At 42.1% G+C, this 20306-nt stretch overlaps 1 protein-coding gene across 8 annotated transcripts in view; it reads right to left on the bottom strand.

Moving 5' to 3' along the window:
• The window catches only part of TBC1D1 (TBC1 domain family member 1), a 201327-nt gene that overhangs the window by 77605 nt on the left and 103416 nt on the right, over positions 1-20306 (bottom strand). For all 8 annotated transcript variants that reach the window (XM_054029703.1, XM_054029701.1, XM_054029705.1 and 5 more), the window contains 5 exons: positions 11759-11863; positions 11082-11214; positions 9118-9209; positions 6202-6312; positions 2023-2151 (listed from right to left, as the gene is read on the bottom strand). In XM_054029703.1, the coding sequence (XP_053885678.1) occupies positions 2023-2151; positions 6202-6312; positions 9118-9209; positions 11082-11214; positions 11759-11863 (570 nt within the window). The remainder of the gene's footprint in view (positions 1-2022; positions 2152-6201; positions 6313-9117; positions 9210-11081; positions 11215-11758; positions 11864-20306) is intronic.

Here is a 20306-nt window from a genome sequence, read left to right as displayed (position 1 = left end):
CCCCAAAATAATATTAGTCTTTTTTGCAACTGCATCACATTGTTGACACACATTCCATTTGTGATCCACTATAACACCTAGATACTTTTGAACAGTACCATCACTTAGCCAGTTATTCCCCATTTTGTAGTTGTGCATTTAATTTTTCATTCCCCAGTGTAGTAGTTCGCACTTTTACTGAATTTCATCTTGCTGAATTCAGACCAATTTGTCAAGGTCGCTTTGAATTCTAAACCTGTCCTCCAAAGTGCCTGCAACCCCTCCCTGCTCGGGGTCATCTGCAAATTTTATAAGTGCACTTTCCACTCTATTATCATATTGGTGCAACATATCTGTCCACAACTTGTACTTACACCAATATAGCTTATGCCAGTCAGGCACTTTTACACCGATATAGCAATGTCCACAAGAGGATTTTATGGCAGAGCTCTTCAGATGTTATCATATGCTATGTAAGGGCACATTTCTTTTATCATCCTAGGCCAGTCTATATGATAAACTTTTGCTGGGATAGCTATGTTGGTCGGGGAAGTGATGAAGTGTGATTTGTAAGCAAAAAATTTCCAGTGTAGACATAGTTATCCTAGCAATACTGGGATTTTGCTAGGAGACCTTAGTTTGCTTCAGGGTGGGTAGCTGTAATAAGCTACACTGGTAAAAGTGCAATTTTGCTAGTATGAACTGCATCCATGCTAGGAGTACTTAGCCAGTGCAGTATACAGGGATAGCTAAATTGGCAAAACATTTCTAGAGTAGACCTGCCCTTAATTTAACTGAATATCATCTTGCCCTTGTATTATGAGAAAGGATAAATGGCACTCCATGATAAATCTTCTCTACCATTCATTGTTTTGTAAAATTTATCTTGTCAACTTTTATCCATCACCTCTCCAAACTAAACGGCCCTGGATGTTCAATCTCATTTCATATAGAAATCTTTGCAACCCTAATCATTCTTGTCAGACCATTTTCTGGACATTTTCTACTTTGTATTATATCCTTTTAGAGACCAAAATAACAGTATCCAGACAAAAGGGATTCCACAGGTTTAAGTGGTGGCATTATAATCTTTTCAGTATTTTTCTCTATTCTTATCCTAATACAACCTGATATCTTATTTGTTTTTTTCACTGCCGCGGTGTATTGAGCAAATATTGCCAATCATCTGACCATGATATGTGAATCTTTGTCCAGTGTGTTTACAGGTACACCTCTACCTCGATATAATGCGACCCGATATAACACGAATTCGGATACAACGCAGTAAAGCAGTGCTCTGGGAGGGCGGGGCTGCGCAGTCCGGTGGATCAAAGCAAGTTCAGTATAACGCGGTTTTACTTATAACGCAGTAAGATTTTTTTGGCTCCCAAAGACAGCATTATATCAAGGTAGAGGTGTAATTGAGAGACCATCAGTAAAAGTTCAAAGAGTTCCTTCCAACGTTTATCACCTGCCACTTGTTTACAGTGAATTTCATTCTCCATCATATTGCCCAAATAACTATCTCTGTAAGCTCCTTCTGAAGTTCATACTAATCTTCTCTAGGCCTACTTAGAAATAATTCTGTGGTATCTACAGATTTTTGCCACCACATCGTACACCCCCCTCCTCCTATGTCATTAATAAATATTATTTTAAAAATCTGCCCTATTAAAGGTCCTTGGTCAGCCCACTATTAATTTCCTTATGTTAAAAATTGAACAGATTTTTCTACTTCTCTTAACCAGTTTCTAAATCCATGAGAGAATTTTACTGCTAATGCCATAACTTCTTAGCTTCCTTTACAGCCTCCTGTGATGTTTTTGAAAAGTCCACATAAGAATATTTACTGCTTCTTTATCCACTAATTTGTTCTTTTCTTCAGTCTTAGAAAGGTATGATTTTCATTACAAAGCCCAAGTTCACCTAAGTATTTCTAGAACTCTCTTTAATAATTGTTCAATTTTTCCTGGAAGGAAACAAAAGTAGATGTAGACTGTGTGTCTATCACTCAAAAAAAGTCAATACAAAGACGATACCTACCCGTGACAAGATACTTTCTAATGATTCTGTTAGTGACCGTTTAGCTTTGCTCTTCAACATATCTAGTCTGAACCTGGAAGCACTGCTTGGCATCTCATTTCCAGTAGTCTCTCCACAAGGCTGTGAAGCCTATAATATTTAAGAAAGCAGGTGTAAAATACAGGGTTGTACAGAACAAAAACTCACTGAAAGATTTTTGACATCTTAGTAGCACATTTCCAAGCTTTTCTAAACCAAAGCTATACTAAGCTCTGAATCCTCTCATGCACTGTGTTTCTACTGACATAACAGCGCTGAAGCTTATTGAATTAACCTACTACTAGATCTAGGAATCTCTTTTCCAAATGACATTTATTTGTTAAGTGAAGTAAGTGAGCACCAGGAATATTGTTTTTCATAACAAAAATATGTCTCTTCACATGTTTACCTCAATGGCAGAGCACAATTATATCATCTGTAAGTACAAGAAGAATAGATTCAGGATGTCATGGGGAATTATTTATCTTAACACCTCAGATTAGACTTGACCAATTTATTTTATTTTTCACGGCAATCGTCTCCTAGGACTTTGAGTGAGTTAGCTGCAAGAACTTATACCACTCCTCCAACTCCATTCCTTCGAACGCTATATATATATATATCAACACTAGGAACACTTCCACATTATGGATGACAATCAACTCATAGCTGATTTTTTTTTTTTTTTTTTTTTTAGTTAAAAGTTTAAGCTCAATTTTAGTGCTTGTGAAAGTTGGACAGCTCTGGAAACTGAACACAGAATGGGACCGCAGAAGTGGGAAATGAGGGATAAATGTTGTGCCTCAAACCTAACCTAGTCTTATCAACTATGTGGAACAAAGAGTAATTCTCTGTGTCCATTAAACCTTGAACTTTTCTCTTGAGGCTCCCAACATTAGTGCCAGATATACCCAGTGGTAACAGTATCAGAGATTTGAATGCATTAGACCAGTTGATATCACATGGACAAGTGAACGGCTCGCAGACAGCAGTAAGTTTTGGTCATTACCAATCCAGGCTGTTGACAGTTCCAACAAAATGACACTACATCCTATTTCCAATCCCCCAAACAAAGAATTCAATCTTTCCCCTCTAACTCAACACTCCTCAACCCTACATAGTAAGTCCTTGCAGTTTTCTGGTGAAAAACACTTATTTTGAAAAGACTTTTTGGTTCAAAAATATTAATGTTCTATGAAATCTCTTGCAGCTGTTTAAATTTAAATTCTTCCAATTTAACAGAGAACTTGAGTAGGATTCCTCACCCAGAAAGCGAGTGAGAGTAGCAATGCAGGAGAGAAGGCAAAAAAATTCAGGGTGTTTGGGTTATTCATCTCTGAGAGATGAAGTCCAAAGGTATTTACTGTTCCACAGCTTTGAAGATAAAAGATCAAAGTAGATATGACATTTTCTACTAAGAAGAATGGTTGGGTGAGAGGCAAATCAAGTTTGCTGCTAGAACTTTGGCATCTTCAAAAGCGTCAGATTATTATTTTTTGGCTTCAGGAGCTGAAAAAGACTACAGCATGTCTCAGCAGCATTAAAATCACACACAGTTTTTATAGTAAGATATCATCTTCTTCCTTAAACACCCACTTTCCAACTATTTTGAACATGAAACTGTTTGATAAAAATAATTGGCACTAATCTCAAATGAAAATATTTCACATCTGTTAACAAAAAACCCCAAACACTATTTCCTCCTGTCCTACCTCAGCCCACACTGCTCTTTCTAAGTCCACACATATCTGGACAGACACGTAAATGACTGGAGAGTTGACAAAAACAGTAAATCAGAAAACAAGAATGTGAAGCTTTCTTCCTGTTTTCTCGGCAATGCTAATAATTAACCAATAAGCAATAAAAGGATAAGAGATTAAAATAAACACAGAGCTAGTCACAAAAAAGTGGGTGATGCCTCTCCAATTACTTCATGCTTTAAATCTGAATACTTAGAGGGAGCAGAGTTCGAGGCCACAGCAGGTAGGATTCAATGAATCTGACCCTCCAGTGTGTTCACTGTGTACCTAGCAAGCAGGAGGAGACTGCCTGGAGCAGGCATTATAGTACATTTCCTGCTATTGGTAGATATTGAAAGAAATGTTGACCAAGATTTTCAAAAGTGACTAAGGTTTTGGGTGCCTCGGTTTTGGGGTGCCCAGATTGAGTAACCTTAAAGGGGACTGGTTTTCAGAGGGGTGGTGCTCAGCCTTTTCTATAAAATCAGGCGCCTTTAAGATATTTCAAGTTGGGCACCCCAAAACTGAGACATTCAAAATCACTAGTCTCTTTTTAAAATCTCATCCATGCCTGAGATCTTTTTAAACCCCTCCTCTGGTGAGAGAGAGGGAGGAGAGGCAAGCTGCTGCAAGGCTAGTGGCAGTAGGGAGATAGGTTTAGTTATTTCCCCTATGGAAAGGAAAGCAGCCTCTCACCCTGGAGAAGCCTAAGTGTCTGTTTAAGGGAAGGACTGACACCCCGGGTCCAACAACATGACAACACACACCCCGCAGCAGCGAGGGGGTAGGGAAATGTTTGTCAGTCATCTTTTTTCCTTTTGCTTGGTGGAGGAGACCCACCTTGGGCCTGCCCTGAGGCCTACATTGAAAATACTGACAAGTAAACACAGAGGGAAGACAAACACTGTCCAGAGCGGGGCTGATTTACCCCAGGCCTTGCCACTGCCAGAGGGGGAAGAGCTAAATCTGGCGAGACGGGGGAGATACCTGGTCACAATACCTGCATTTGAAGGACAATCTGCCCACATTCTTTTCTAGCCATATTGCATGTAAGGTTGGTTACCTCCCAGCTCCTTCAAATTTTTTGGCTATGTCTACACTATGGACCTTAGAGCGGTACAGCTGTAAGATCTCCTGTGTAGCCGCTCTATGCTGGCAGGAAAGAGGTCTTCTGCCGCATAATTAAACCACTCCTAATGAGCGGCGGTAGTTATGTCAGGAGAAAAGCGTCTCCCGCCGACATAGCACAGTCCACACCAGTGCTTTTGTCAGTGAAACTTTTGTCAGTCGGGGGGTGTTGTTTTCACACCCGATTGACAAAAGTGCTAGTGTAGACAAAGCCTTAAAGACTGAACAGTAGTTTTGTCCTTCCTTTCTCAAGTGAAGAACACTGTCTCCTCTGTCAGTTCTGCAGCAATGTTTAACAACAACCTCTGTTTGCATCAGCCTCAATGATATTTCCACACAAAGAAATATCCCCCATATTACCGGGCAACCCCAGCAGTCCTTCCTCAGGATAAATTCCAGTGGGCTTGATTCACCATTGAACTCGACTGGGACTGACAGGGAGCCAGAAAATGAGAGCTGAGTTTTTTTGAAATGACACATATATGCTTCAGCTGTAATTAGTAACTGTGACAGAATGTAGTATTTTCATATGAATGTTTTCTATATCCACTGTATTGAGAAGATCAGAACAGACTAGCTGCAAAGACCAGTGGTCCAGGTAGACTGGTACCAGCCAGTACCAGATGCTTCAGAGGAAGGTGCAAGAGACTCCATAGCGGAAAGTGCAACTAGTGGCTTTCTTATGCCCCAAAGCATAAGGGTTTATATCCTTTCCTCTCTTGCTATTAGCACATGGGATACAAGTATATTCTGACTGGACTTTCTCTTCCCACTGCTGAGTGGCTGTTGCTCCAACCCTCCAGCTCTCCCTCCCTCAGTGATTCCACTTCAGCTTCACTGCACACCTACCCCTCCTTCCCCTGGCTTTCTCTGCCCTGTCCCCTCCACTTCACTTTCTTTCCATTTAGAATATCCACTCCTAGGTAAACTCACCCCCCAAAAAATCATGGGACTAAAATGACATTTGCTGCCAACCCATTGTTCACTCTGCTTCTGTGTTCTACCCCTCTCCCCAAACCCTGTGTCTGTCTTGTTTATTTAGATTGTAAGCCCTTTGGGGCAAGGCCTGTCTTTGTACTGTGTTTGCACAGTGCCTGGCCCAATGGGACCCCACTCTCGGTTGGTTCTTAGGTCCTGCTATAATAAACATGTTAAATAATAAATATCCCACCAGGAAAGAGCAAAGTGGGCTTTCAGTTCAGTGTTAATTTTACATTAAATACAAAGATGGAAATTCACCATTGAGAAGTAAGTAGGAAAGGAAAAAGACTTTTTTAAATGAAGGCTCACATACCTGCTTTGCTTCCCCAATGTGAACATGATCCTTCTGTTTTTCTTCATACATGTTTCTTAGAATAGCGATAATCAACTCATTCTCTTTCTGATCATTTCTTGGTCTTAATTTCTTTTTAAAAAAGCAGACACACGAAAAAATAAGAGTTGCATTCATATAGTAGCTTTAAAATTATTCCCCTCTATTTTAACTTTTGTGATTGCCAGTGTGTAGTTAATGCACACTGAATAGTTTAATCTAGTTGATGCTGCTGTATAATTCCACTAGAGGACACCAGTGATTCAAGCAATGCAGCAACACAGCCAGATAAATATTTTAATGATATTTCACAAATACCACACAGTGCTGTGACTAACAGTAGATATCAGCTGCTGAAAGTCACTTGAAGCATATTTTAGAAAGCATAACATTGTCATAGCTAGAACAATTCTTAGTATAAATATCATTTATCAATATGATTCCAAAATAAAATTATAGTTTTACCTCTGTAGTGCATATGTAATATTTCTCTCAGTTATCTGACCGTTTTACTATGGATCCAATTTTCATTATATAAAACTTCATATTTGTAACAAGCATCTCAGCAGAACATGGCAGGTACTTCAAAAATTAAACTTATATTTTAAATCCTGCTATTAGCTTTTAATCCTAAAGTTTTGAAGTAGTTTAAATTAGAAATAAATACCCAATGCAACTGTTATATTTTGCACAAAAATATTCAAAACATTTAGAAAAAATCATTACAGTTAATTACATTAATTAATTGCAAGTATACCTGCCAATTTAGCTAAATGTTGTTTTGTGTTATAGCAGTCTCGGATGATGACCCAGCACATCTTGTTTGATTTAAGAACACTTTCTCTGCAGATTTCACAAAACGCAAAAAAGGTTCCAATATCAGATTTCTAAAGATAGCTACAGCACTTGACCCAACGTTTAAGAATGTGAAGTGCCTTCCAAAATCTGAGAAGGATGAGGTGTGGAGCATGCTTTCAAAAGTCTTAAAAGAGAAACACTCTGATGCAGAAACTACAAAACCAGAACCACCAAAAAAGAAAATCAACCTTCTGTTGGTGGTATCTGACTCAGATGGTGAAAATGAACATGTGTCAGTCCACACTGCTTTGGATTGTTATCGGGCATAATCGGTCATCAGCATGGATGCATGTCCTCTGGAATGGTGGCTGAAGCATGAAGGGACATATGAATCTTTAGTGCATCTGGTACGTAAATATCTTGCAATACCGGCTACAATGTCATGCAAATGCCTGTGCTTACTTTCAGGTGATATTGTAAACAAGAAGTGGGCAGCATTATCTCCTGCAAACTGTAACCAAACTTGTTTGAGTGACTGGGTGAACAACAAGTAGGACTGAGTGGACTTGTAGGCTCTAAAGTTTTACATTGTTTTATTTTTGAATGGAGTATTATTTTATTTTTTTACATAATTCTACATTTGTAAATTTAACTTTCATGATAAAGAGATTGTATTACAGTATTTGTATTAGGTGAACTGGAAAATACTATTTCTTTTGTTTTTTATAGTGCAAATATTTGTAATAAAAATGAATATAAAGTGAGCACTGTACTCTGTCCACATATCTATTCAAGGGACACCATCATAGGATCTAACTACATCATGAACATCTACATCCAGAGCTTGTTCACCTGCACATCTACCAATGTGATATATGCCATCATGTGCCAGCAATGCCCTTCTGCCATGTACATTGGCCAAACCGGACAGTCTCTACGCAAAAGAATAAATGGACACAAATCTGACATAAGGAATCATAACATTCAAAAACCAGTAGGAGAACACTTCATTCTCTCTGGTCACTCAATAACAGACCTAAAAGTGGCAATTCTTTAACTTCAAAAACAGACTCCAATGTGAAGCTGCAGAACTGGAATTAATTTGCAAACTGGATACCATCAGATTAGCCCTGAATAAAGACTGGGAATGGTTGGGTCATTACAAAACCTACACTTGATTTCCCCAATACTAATTTCTCCCTACTGTTACTCACACCTTCTTGTCAACTGTCTGTAACGGGCCACTCTCTTACCACTTCAAAAGTTATTTTTCCTCCCTTGGTATCCTGCTGTTAATTGATTTATCTCGCTAGACTGACCTCACACTTGGAAAAGCAACCCCTATCCTTTCATGTATTTTACCTGCTCCTGCATTTTTCACTTCATTCATCTGACGAAGTGGGCTCTAGCCCATGAAAGCTTATGCCCAAATAAATTTGTTAGTCTCTAAGGTGCCACAAGGACTCCTCGTTGTTTTTGCTGATACAGACTAAAACAGCTACCACTCTGAAACTGTGCACTTGTATTCTGTGTTGTAATTGAAATCAATATATTTGAAAATGTAGAAAACATCCAAAAATATTTAAATAAATTATATTCTATTATTGTTTAACAACGTGATTAACTGCATTATTAATCACAATTAATTTTTTTAATCGCTTGACAGTCCTAATTTAGATTCAGGTTGAATAACAAACCAAGCTGAAATGAAGTATCAATTCAGGAACGTTTTGTTTTGATCATAAGTGTCAAAACAATGTTTCACATCTCCAAATTGAATGTTCTGGCACTTGGTTTTTTCATGAAAAGTAAAATTCTCTACAGACACTTTTTGTAAAAATTTCATTAGTCAAAAATCTAGTTTTCCATCAGAAAAACAGTTTAGTCTAAAGATCTGATCAGCCCTAGAAACAATAGTGAATGACCCAGAATTTAAAACAAATGGCGATTTCCAGATTGTCACTGAATACCGTAAGAAGCTGAAGAACAATTCTCATGAAAATAAAAGCTTTCATGCTGGACACAGATTGTAAATAAAGACCACAGCAATATAACTTTTAATTTAAAAACAAAAACACACAAACAAAAAACACACATTACCTGAACCTGCTCAAAAAGAGCAGCCTGCTCCTGGTTATTTAGTGTTGTGAGATGCTTCTGGAGTTCTAGTTTAGTTTTAGAAGGATGTAGTCCTAATAAGCGATGAACCAAGATAAAATGGACAAGTATTGTAATAAGCAAGCTTTAAACTGATACAATACACTAATCATATGATATGCACAGAAGTTTAAATAAGAGGTATAAGCATTGCTATTTAAATGAGTTATCAGCATTAGTTTTAGCAGATGGGCGCTGTAGTACACAAATTTTTAAAAAGTGTACTTTGTTTTATATCGGGGTCGGCAACCTTTCAGAAGTGGTGTGCCAAGTCTTCATTTATACACTCTAATTTACAGTTTCGCGTGCCAGTAATACATTTTAACGTTTTTAGAAGGTCTCTTTCTATAAGTCTATAATATATAACTAAACTATTGTTGTACTATTGCTGTATGTAATGTAAATAAGGTTTTTAAAAAGTTTAAGAAACTTCATTTAAAATTAAATTAAAATGCAGAGCCTCCCAGACTGGTGGCCAGGACCTGGGCAGTGTGAGTGCCACTGAAAATCAACTCGCATGCTGCCTTCAAGCACACGTGCCATAGGTTGCCTACTCCTGTTTTATATAATTACTTACATCAGTCTGTAAATATGAACTTTATAATGCATATGAAATGAGGAAATGCAATCTTTTGCAGCAAGGAGTTTTGCTGGAATAAAGTGCAGGATTAGGCTTCTTAGCTGACCTAGAAGATTGCATGATCATGTAACACAGAATGAACCTAGATTCTGCTGTGGCTTATCAACAGACTCCTTATTGAGGTTTTATGCAGTATAGGTTTTGGGAGTTTGGTTTTTTTTTTAAATATATTTTCTATTAACTATTTTCTCATTTATATGCCTTGGTTTATAATTTGGCCTCTTCAAGAGTTTTGCCAAGGTACATGAAATACTGTATTCTCCGGCTTTTTTCTTTTGCTGAATTCGTTTACTGATATTTAAAAGCATACAATCCTGTGGCTCTCATTAGTTCTTCTTTTTCTTATCCTTGATTAAATTCCTTTTCTAGATTTTTTTTAGCACCAACAGGTTTCTGTACTTGTTAAGCATCTGATTGTGGGGTGTATATACTTCCCCATCAAGCTGGAGGTGGGCAATAATATTCAATCAGACTCAATTATCCTTTTAGTGCTCTCAGAATCATAGCTAGCTGAAGGCCAAGAAAAAGTACAGGTAGTGTAGTTCTGTAAATTCTCCTGTTCCTACAGATTAATACAAGATATGTCTTGGTCCAACAAGATACTGTGGCTTTTCATTGATCTGACAGCTACTGCTGTCCCTCATTCACACCAGCCCTGCCCTAAATGGCTAAATTCTTAGCTGTGAAACTTGCTGAAATGCAAAATGTTCCTGACTTCATGTCTTTGCCACTTTCTGTACAATGAATGTAAGCTGCAATTACTTTGTTTCCTACCAGAAGTACAGGTCAAACACATTAAAAGAATCCACCGTTTGAGATCAAGTCTGAAGCAGAACACCCCTTCTATCTAACTCAGTACATTAACAGGACATGCAGTTCTCAGCTAGGGCAGTATATTCCTTAAAAGTTCATTTAAAAATTATTTCCAATTTTTTTATTGTTTATAAATTCAAGAACCAAGTAATTTTCAATGCAATTATATTTAACTTTTATTTCTTTTTAAAAATTAAGTAAATACACAGTATGAATCAATTTAGCTTTTATTTGATCATTCTTGACACTAGTACTCTGATCTTATACTGTATTGAAGTTATTTCTTAATTAACTGACCAAGCTTCAAGTGTCCAAAGTGAATACAGTCCTCGGTTTAAAAATTGTGTATTCCTTTAGATCAATGTTCACACATACAAATATTGCTCTGGTAAGTAAGTTAGATAGAATACATTTTCAAGAGGTTTCATTGTCAACATTGCTTAATACTTCTTACCTTCAATCTTTTCACAGAGTTTATGCAGGAATTGCATAGGGCATCCTTCGCAAAGTTGGAGCTGAGCTTTGGAGGTTTGTTGCACAGCAGCTACAGTGAAAGCCTGTTTCAAAGTCATCATGATTTCATCAACCTAACGAGAACAAGAGAGGAAATCAAGGCTAATGAATTAAAAGTGATTTCTGCTACACTAAGTTGGTGTTGTTTTCAACCCACCAAAGTCAGTCTCTTTAAAAAGGATACCTTCATTGTTTTGGGATTATGTTAGGATAATGATCAGGGAATCCCCTGAGATACTGACCTTCTGATTATGGGTTTGGCTTTCAAAATTGATATACCTACTGAATGTAATCAGACCTCTCCATTCATTTTAATGGGAGTTCTACTTTTAAAAACAAAACAAAAAAACCACCCCACGATATACAACTTGACTTAATGCTTGGTGAAGTATGAAGTGCTCCATGGCCTCTGACCACTCCAGATATGCCAGTGTAGAGGTTATATTTATTTTGAATAGGATACATATTTTAACCTCTGCCTTCAACAAAAATTCAGTTTCTTAACAGTTTTCTATCTTAAGAACAATTAAATTTTTATAAATGCAATGGAAGTTGAGAGCAAACAGCAACAAAAACTTAGCACCTTATGATATCAGGCCTTTAATTAGCATCTCTTACCAGGGCTTCATCTGTGCACTGAAACACGTAGCAGACAAAGTAGCAGCCACCGTTTCCTGAAGACTCTCTACAGATGAATCCAAAGTGATCCACATGTCTAATACCCTGGCACAAAAGAAGTAGTAACAAAAGAGTCAGTCATGTTTACAAGATGATTTCATACATGTAATTATCACACCAATACATTAGACAGATGTCCAATAGCATTACAGCATCATGGTAAACCAAATATCTCATTCCATCCATATAAAAACCATCTAGCCCATTAAAGGATCTTTTAAACATATTTAAATCATAAATACTCATTTACAAATGTAACAAACTGTAATGGATCTGTTGGGGAAGAACCTGCATGGACAGACAAGTGCATGACCACATGACCAGACCAGATTAAGTTTGATCTCCAATGTACAGCAGTAAATGTTAAAACTTCTCCAAAGACATTGCATCCACTCTAGGGACTTAATTCAGTGACTCTTCCTCAAATTCAATAGTACTTACTACTCAATTGTACTACTATTGTCAGTACATATATCTCAGAAAGAAGAAAGGTTGTAAAATCAGGCCCAAGAATCGGAAACAAAACTCATATTACATTATTCTGGCAGTACCCACAATGTGATGGCCCCAATACTGAAAGGATTTATGTGCTTAACTTTACTCGATTTGAATAGTTCAGCTGAATTCAGTGCAGCTACTTTCGGTGTACAAAATTCATCATGCACAAAAGGCTTTGCAAAATCAGAGCTTCTGATAAGCAGTGTACAAAGGCTGCAAGAGAGAAATATAATCACATTTTGTGCAATTTATTTTATTTCATAAATACAAATTTATCTGTATCTCTACCTAAGTGTTATTAGTTGGTCAATTTCATGTAAGTGTTATGCCACAAGTGGGTTTTGCATATTAAAGTCAACCTTCCATTAAGGATAGTAGAAAAGAGGCATTTGATTTATTAAACCAAAAACCAGGAGCAGATTCACAAGAAAAACCTGAGTTTCAGTCAGTTATAACTAATCTGGATATTAGCAAACAAGACATTTCTCTGGTATTCCCTATCAATGTTGAATACTCAAGATTGTCACTGTATTATGAGGATACCAAAATCATAAAACATGAATATTTTTGGACACATATTGGCCAGGAGTACCAAAAACGAGAGCAGGTATATGTAGCAGAGCAAGGCCAGTCATCCTAAAGTAATGTGAACAGCACAATCTCCTTGCTATAAATATTAATAACCTTCCATCAAGCTCCAACTGAATAAAGAAAAATAACTTAGGCCTGGTCTACACTAGGCGTTTATGTCGAAGTTAGCGCCGTTACATCGAATTAACCCTGCACCCGTCCACACCGCGAAGGTATTTAGTTCGACATAGAGGTCTCTTTAATTCGACTTCTGTACTCCTCCCCGACGAGGGGAGTAGCGCTAAATTCGACATGGCCATGTCGAATTAGGCTAGGTGTGGATGGAAATCGACGCTAATAGCTCCGGGAGCTATCCCACAGTGCACCACTCTGTTGACGCTCTGGACAGCAGTACGAGCTCGGATGCTCTGAACTGCCACACAGGAAAAGCCCCGGGAAAATTTGAATTTGAATTCCTTTTCCTGTCTGGCCAGTTTGAATCTCATTTCCTGTCTGGACATCGTGGCGAGCTCAGCAGCACTGGCAACGATGCAGAGCTCTCCAGCAGTGATGGCCGTGCAATCTCAGAATAGAAAGAGGGCCCCAGCATGGACTGATCGGGAAGTCTTGGATCTCATCGCTGTGTGGGGCGATGAGTCCGTGCTTTCCGAGCTGCGATCCAAAAGACGGAATGCAAAGATCTACGAGAAGATCTCTAAAGACATGGCAGAGAGAGGATACAGCCGGGATGTAACGCAGTGCCGCGTGAAAATCAAGGAGCTGAGACAAGGCTACCAGAAGACCAAAGAGGCAAACGGACGCTCCGGATCCCATCCCCAGACATCCCGTTTCTACGAGGCACTGCATTCCATCCTCGGTGCGGCCGCCACCACTACCCCACCAGTGACCGTGGACTCTGAGGATGGGATAGTGTCCACGGCTGGATCCTCGGACATGTTAGCGGACGGGGAAGATGAGGAAGGAGATGAGGAGGACGAGGCAGTCGACAGCGCTCACAACGCTGATTTCCCCGACAGCCAGGATCTCTTCATCACCCTTACAGAGATCCCCTACCAACCCTCCCCAGCCGTTACCCCGGACACAGAATCTGGGGAAGGATCAGCCAGTAAGTGTTGTAAAAATCTAAACATTTATTTGTAACAGAACAGGAATATTAACAATTTAAAAAATGGGTTTCTCATGATTAGTTTGATTAGCTTAACGGTTCAGTCATGGGCAGTGCAACTATTGAAAAAAAATCTAGCAATGTCCGGTTTTGCATGATTGTCCTGCCCAAGCCGCTCTACTGGTTAGTCACTGCTACAGCAGCTACAGTAAAATGCGGTCTATATGTCCGGGGATGGAGCAGAAATCCTCCTGTGACATCTCGAGGAAGCTCTCCTGGAGGTAATTGGAAATCCGCTGCATTAGGTTCTTGGGGAGAGCGGCCTTATTGGGTCCTCCGTAGTAGGACACGTTGCCACGCCACGAGACTATCAAGTACTCTGGAATCATTGCTCTGCACAGCATGGCGGCATACGGCCCTGGTCTTTGCAGGCTTTCCCGGAGCATTCTCTCTTTCTCGCTGTCAGAGATCCTCATGAGGGTGATGTCGCTCATGATGACCTGCTTTGAATGAGGTAGGGGAATGTTAGTGTTGGGACTGCTTTGCCGTTCCTTTACAGAACTGTAACCGCTGGTTTGCAGCCACGCGGTGGAGGCGGGAGAGGGGCAGCCAAAAAGGATCGTTCCCGGGGACAGCCGCGAGGGTGTGGGACAGGAGCAGACTTCCTGCTTGCCGAATTGCTGGCAGCAGGGACCGACATTGATTTCAATGTGAAATGAGGCCATTGCTAATATTAAAGTTTTAAGCTGCCACAAGTCTACGGCTTACCATGTCTGCCTGCAACAGAAATTCCGTTCTCCTGAGAGGCTTCTCAAATGTGCTGTAGAAGACCCCAGGCACTGAATGCGAAGGCCGAGAATTCGACCTTGTGCTGAGTGCGCATGTGATAGGTGCTGTGCATGGTCTTGTTAACAGAGAAAGACTATGTTCTTTGTTCACAACTACATTTATCTTTCTGAGGAATTCACTCCCTTTTTCCCATTCCCACAGCCCCATCTGCGACTGTCTCACAACCTAGCCTGTCATCACACTCCCAGAGGCTAGCGCGGATTAGGCATAAGAAGAAGAGGACACGGGAGGACATGTTCTCGGAGCTTATAGCCTGCTCCAGAGCCCAGGCAGCACAGCAGACCCAGTGGCGGGAGAACTTGACCCGAATGCACCAAGCCAACATGGATCGGGAGGAGAGGTGGCGTCAGGAAGACCAGCAGGCGACTCAAACCCTGCTTGGACTAATGAGGGAGCAAATGGACACGCTCCGGCGCCTTGTGGATGTTCTGCAGGAACGGAGGCAGGAGGACAGAGCCCCGCTGCAGTCCATCTCTAACCGCCCTCCCCCGCCACCAAGTCCCATACTCCCCTCACCCAAAGTGCACAGAAGGAGAGGCGGCAGAGTCCCTGCTAACTCTCACTCCACCCCTGCAGAGAGCTCGAGCAGCAGAAGGCTCTCATTCCCCAAAATTTGACAAGTTCTTTCCTTCCCGCCTGACACAAGCCCCCGTCCAAGTTTCACTTTCCCAGTTCCATGTTTGGTTGATAATAAAAAATACGTTTCTGTTAACTACTGTTTCCATCATGTTCTTTTGGAGGAGGGGGGGATAGGGGGTTGGTAATTCGACAGGACAGTCACCTTTGGCAGGGTATATAGTCGGGGGCAGGCACAGCAGCAGGGCACATACATAGTGCAGTGATGCAGTGACTAGTTACCCTGGTTAGTCTGGGAGGTTGTTTTCATGTTATGTGGTGGGGGGTGGGTTGCTCTGTGACTTTGTGGCAGGGGAGGGCAGTTACAGATCTTAAGCGGCGGTCCTTAGGCAGGATCACAGAGCCACACAGCAGGGGATCTGTAACCGTCCTCCCCCTGCCACAAAGTCACATAGACCCCCCCATACACACAGTCCCTATCAGGAGGGGTGACAGGCTCCGTTGAAACAACCATCCCACCGCAGCGGAGCCTGTCAATCCTTGAGTTTAGAAGCTGCATTCGCGCCACTACAGTACACCCGCTCCGCACCACAGTCTGCGTCCCAGTTTTAAAAAATTCCCGCGAATACAGTATTAAAGAAAACGGTGTGCTTTAACAAAGTAGAACTATTTTTATTTTGAAACGTGTGTTGGAAGTGGGGTGAAGGGGGTATGTAACTGGATAGGATAGTCAACATTAACTGGGTAAAGAAACGGGGGCAGGTTTAGCTTCTCAATACACAAACTTTAAAGTCACAGGTTACCCTGCTCACTCAGGAACTTTGCTTTCAAAGCCTTCCGGATGCACAGCGCTTCCCGCTGGTCTCTTCTAATCGCCCGGCTGTCTGGCTGTGAGTAATCAGCAGCCAGGCTATTTTCCTCAACCTCCCACCCCGCCATAAAGGTCTCCCCCTTGCTCTCACAGAGATTGTGGAGCACACAGCAAGCTGCAATAACAATGGGGATATTGGTTTCGCTGAGATCACAGCGAGTCAGTAAGCTTCTCCATCTCCCCTTGAGACGGCCAAAAGCACACTCCACCACCATTCTGCACTTGCTCAGCCGGTAGTTGAAGAGTTCTTTTTCAGTGTCCAGGGCGCCAGTATAGGGCTTCATGAGCCAGGGCATTAGCGGGTAGGCTGGGTCCCCGAGGATGACTATAGGCATCTCCACATCCCCAAGAGTTATTTTGTGGGCCGGGAAGTAAATACCTTGCTGCAGCCGTCTAAACAGACCAGAGTTCCTGAAAACACGAGCGTCATGAACCTTGCCCGGCCATCCCACGTAGATGTTGGTAAAACGTCCCCTGTGGTCCACCAGTGCTTGCAGCACCATGGAAAAGTAGCCCTTTCTGTTAATGTACTGGCTGGCCTGGTGTTCCGGTGCCAGGATAGGGATGTGAGTTCCATATATGGCCCCACCGCAGTTTGGGAATCCCATCGCTGCGAAGCCATCTATGATCGCCTCCACGTTTCCCAGGGTGACTACCTTTGGCAGCAGTACATCAACGATTGCCTTGGCTACTTGCATCACAACAACCCCCACGGTAGATTTGCCCACCCCAAACTGGTTCGTGACTGACCGGTAGCTGTCTGGCGTTGCAAGCTTCCACAGGGCTATGGCCACTCGCTTCTGGACAGTCAGGGCTGCTCGCATCCGGGTGTCATTGCGCTTCAGGGCAGGGGACAGCAACTCACAAAGTTCCAGGAAAGTTCCCTTCCGCATGCGAAAGTTTCGCAGCCACTGGGATTCATCCCAGACCTGCAGCACTATGCGGTCCCACCACTCAGTGCTTGTTTCCCGTGCCCAGAATCTCCTTTCCACGGCATCAACATGACCCATTGCCACCGTGATGTTCTCGGCGCTGGGTCCCCTGCTTTCTGAGAGGTCTGTGCTACTCTCAGACTTCAGGCCATCACCGCGTTGACGTAGCCTCCTCGCCTGACTTTTCTGCATCTGCCTCAGGGAAAGGTGTATGATAAGTTGCGAGGCGTTGAGAGCGGCCACAACTGCAGTGATGGTTGCAGCAGGCTCCATGCTCGCAGTGCTGTGGCGTCCGCGCTGTCACTGACTAGAAAAGTGCGCGAACTGATTTCCCGCCGGCGCTTTCAGGGAGGGAGGGCGGGAGTGATGGACGGATGACGACAGTTACCCAAAAGCACCCTGGACACATTTTTTTTACCCAGAAGGCATTTGCGGCTCCACCCAGAATTCCAATGGGCAGCGGGGACTCCGGGAACTGTGGGATAGCTGACCACAGTGCACCACTTCCAATGTCGACGCTTTCCCCGTTAGTGTGGACTCACAAAGTCGAATTACTGTCCTTAGTGTGGACACACACGTTCGACTTTGCAATATCGATTCCAAAAATTCGATTTAAGTAAAATCGAACTACTCTCGTAGTGTAGACAAGGCCTTAATATACATGTAGATATCCAACTTCTCATAATATGATGATTGCATACTCATACCACTTGGAAAAAGTATTATGACAAAGGCAAACATTTGGCATTAATATTTCAACAGAAGATATTAATTAGAAAGATAATTAAATGATCTAGAGGCCTCAGTTTCTTAAATTCTAATTTCTTGTAAATGCCCAGGCTAGCTCTCTTACGGTGTATACTGCAGAATCCAGTTATAATATCTGAAAGTCAGTTCCAGAAAATATAAGGCGGCTTGATTTTGACCTCCCTTATATATATTTGCAACTCCATTGACTTCAAGAGGGTTTACTCCCACTGTATACCAGCATTAGCAAGATTAAGATGAAACTCATAAAATTTTTCTGTTCGTTACTCAGAATGTTGCACACTTCATGAAATTTTATTCTTGTAAAATCTCTTCATGAGTCTGAGTGAGTTCTTAGATCTGAGAAAATGGAAATTCTATACTGATTCTGAATAATCTGCTAAATAGGATTTGCTTTGGAATTGGTCTGTATTCTTTGGAATATGTTAAAGCATAAGTAGATTAGCATGAAGGAATCCTTTATAACCCTCTCCTCCCCTCCACAGACAAGTCTCTCAGAAGAATCAAGTATTTTTCTGCTCCTGGAACCAGTTTTCGGAACTTGATGAATTACAAAAAACAGTGATATAGGGACTCCTATGTTCCTATGTTATTATCTTCAAATTTGGGTAGACAGTTTATAGCGAAGACTGTTGGATTCAGAGGCCACAGTACTCTTCAATTTCTAGATTGGTCTTAAAGCTATTTTATGGTTATGGGACACATCTTGTTTATTTATTTTAAAAGAGAATCAGTTCCATTTCTTGATGGACTGTTGGAGCAGGTCTCTCCTGACATTCTCAGAATTATTTTAGCAGACATATCCCTAACCATGCTTCAGATGGAACAATACCACAAGTCATTTTCAATATATAATAATTTTCTGGTGTAAAGAAGGAACACTATTTGATCTCCATCTTTACAGAGAAACAAACTTCAGAAACATGCTAAGGTGGCACCAGCAGTCCTCCTTCAGTAGGTGGTGTCCTTCACTTCATTACAAACACTTTAAAAAATGCCCTAGTTTTTCAAAAAGAATTGCTGACTAATGCAACAAGCACAGCATATGTCCCTTCACCAAGTAGCTAGAACAGGGGTGGGCAAACTACAGCCCGCGAGACCATCATGGCTGGCCCTCGAGCTCTGCTATTCCCCGCCCCCGCCGCTTCAGCTCACTCACTCCGCCGCCGGCGCAATGCTCTGGGTGGCAGGGCTGAGAGCTCCTGGGGCAGCGCAGCTGCAGAGCCCGGCCTGACCCTTGTGTGGTGGTGGCGGCGGCGTGGCCCGGCTCGAGCCGGGCAGCGTGGCTGTAGTGTCGCCAGCCACTAGTGCTCCAGGCAGCACGGTAAGGGGGCACAGAGCAGGGGGGGTTGGATAGAGAGCAGGTGAGTTTGGGGTGGTGGTCAGGGGGCAGGGATGTGGGTGGTGGTCGGGGGGGAACGGGTTGTTGAATGGGGGCAGGGGTCCCGGGGGGCAGTTAGGAAGGAGGGTGGATGGGGGGGCAGGGGGCAGGGAGAAGGGGTGGTTGGATGGGGCAGGGGTCCCAGGGGTCTGTCAGGAATGAGAGGAGGGGCTGGATGGGGCGGCGGGGATCCGGGGGCAGTCGGGGAGAGAGAGCGGGTGTGTGTGGATGGGGCAGGGGTCCCAGAGGGACAGTCAGGGAACGGGGGGGGGAAGGAATGGGGCAGGAGTCCCGGGGGAGGGAGGGAGCCAGATAGGAGGTGGGGGCTGGGCCACGACCCCCTCCCCTAACCAGCCCTCCATACAATTTACGAAACCTGATGCGGCCCTCAGGCCAAAAAGTTTGCCCGCCCCTGAGCTAGAACGTACCCCAGCTTGTTTTCTTAAAGCTCCCCAAACATACATCAACCCACTAACATGGACTGTAAAACTATTAACATGCCAAATATTCTGCAGAGCAATCCACTAACAAATTCACAACTTTCACCTTGTTCATAACCCCAAATGCAGTCACCCTATATCTTTGGTTTTGAGTGGTAAGGGCAGTGAAACATAAGGCCTCCCAAGCCTCTCATCACCTAACCAGCAAAGCACAAAGCATCTGCTTAGGTTAAGCACCCATGTATTCCCATCAATTCAAGGGGACCTCAAGGTTAAACACAGGCTTACGTGCTTGGCTGGATCAGGACTGGATCGATAAGAGTCTTGCATCACTAAAAACTCTGCCACATTCACAAGACTAATAATACTTGCGAGCAAGGCAGAGCATTAAAGTAATCAGGATTCCACTTTGAGAGCATGTGCTTGTTTAACTATCCCAAATTGCTTCTAAGAACAAGAACACAGCAGACAGAGCAA

The sequence above is a fragment of the Malaclemys terrapin genome, chromosome 5, assembly GCF_027887155.1.
Source record: "Malaclemys terrapin pileata isolate rMalTer1 chromosome 5, rMalTer1.hap1, whole genome shotgun sequence".
In the NCBI taxonomy this organism is placed as follows: Eukaryota; Metazoa; Chordata; order Testudines; family Emydidae; genus Malaclemys; species Malaclemys terrapin.
The sequence above is the reverse complement of the archived record's forward strand: the minus strand, read 5'-3'. Positions and strand labels throughout refer to the sequence as shown.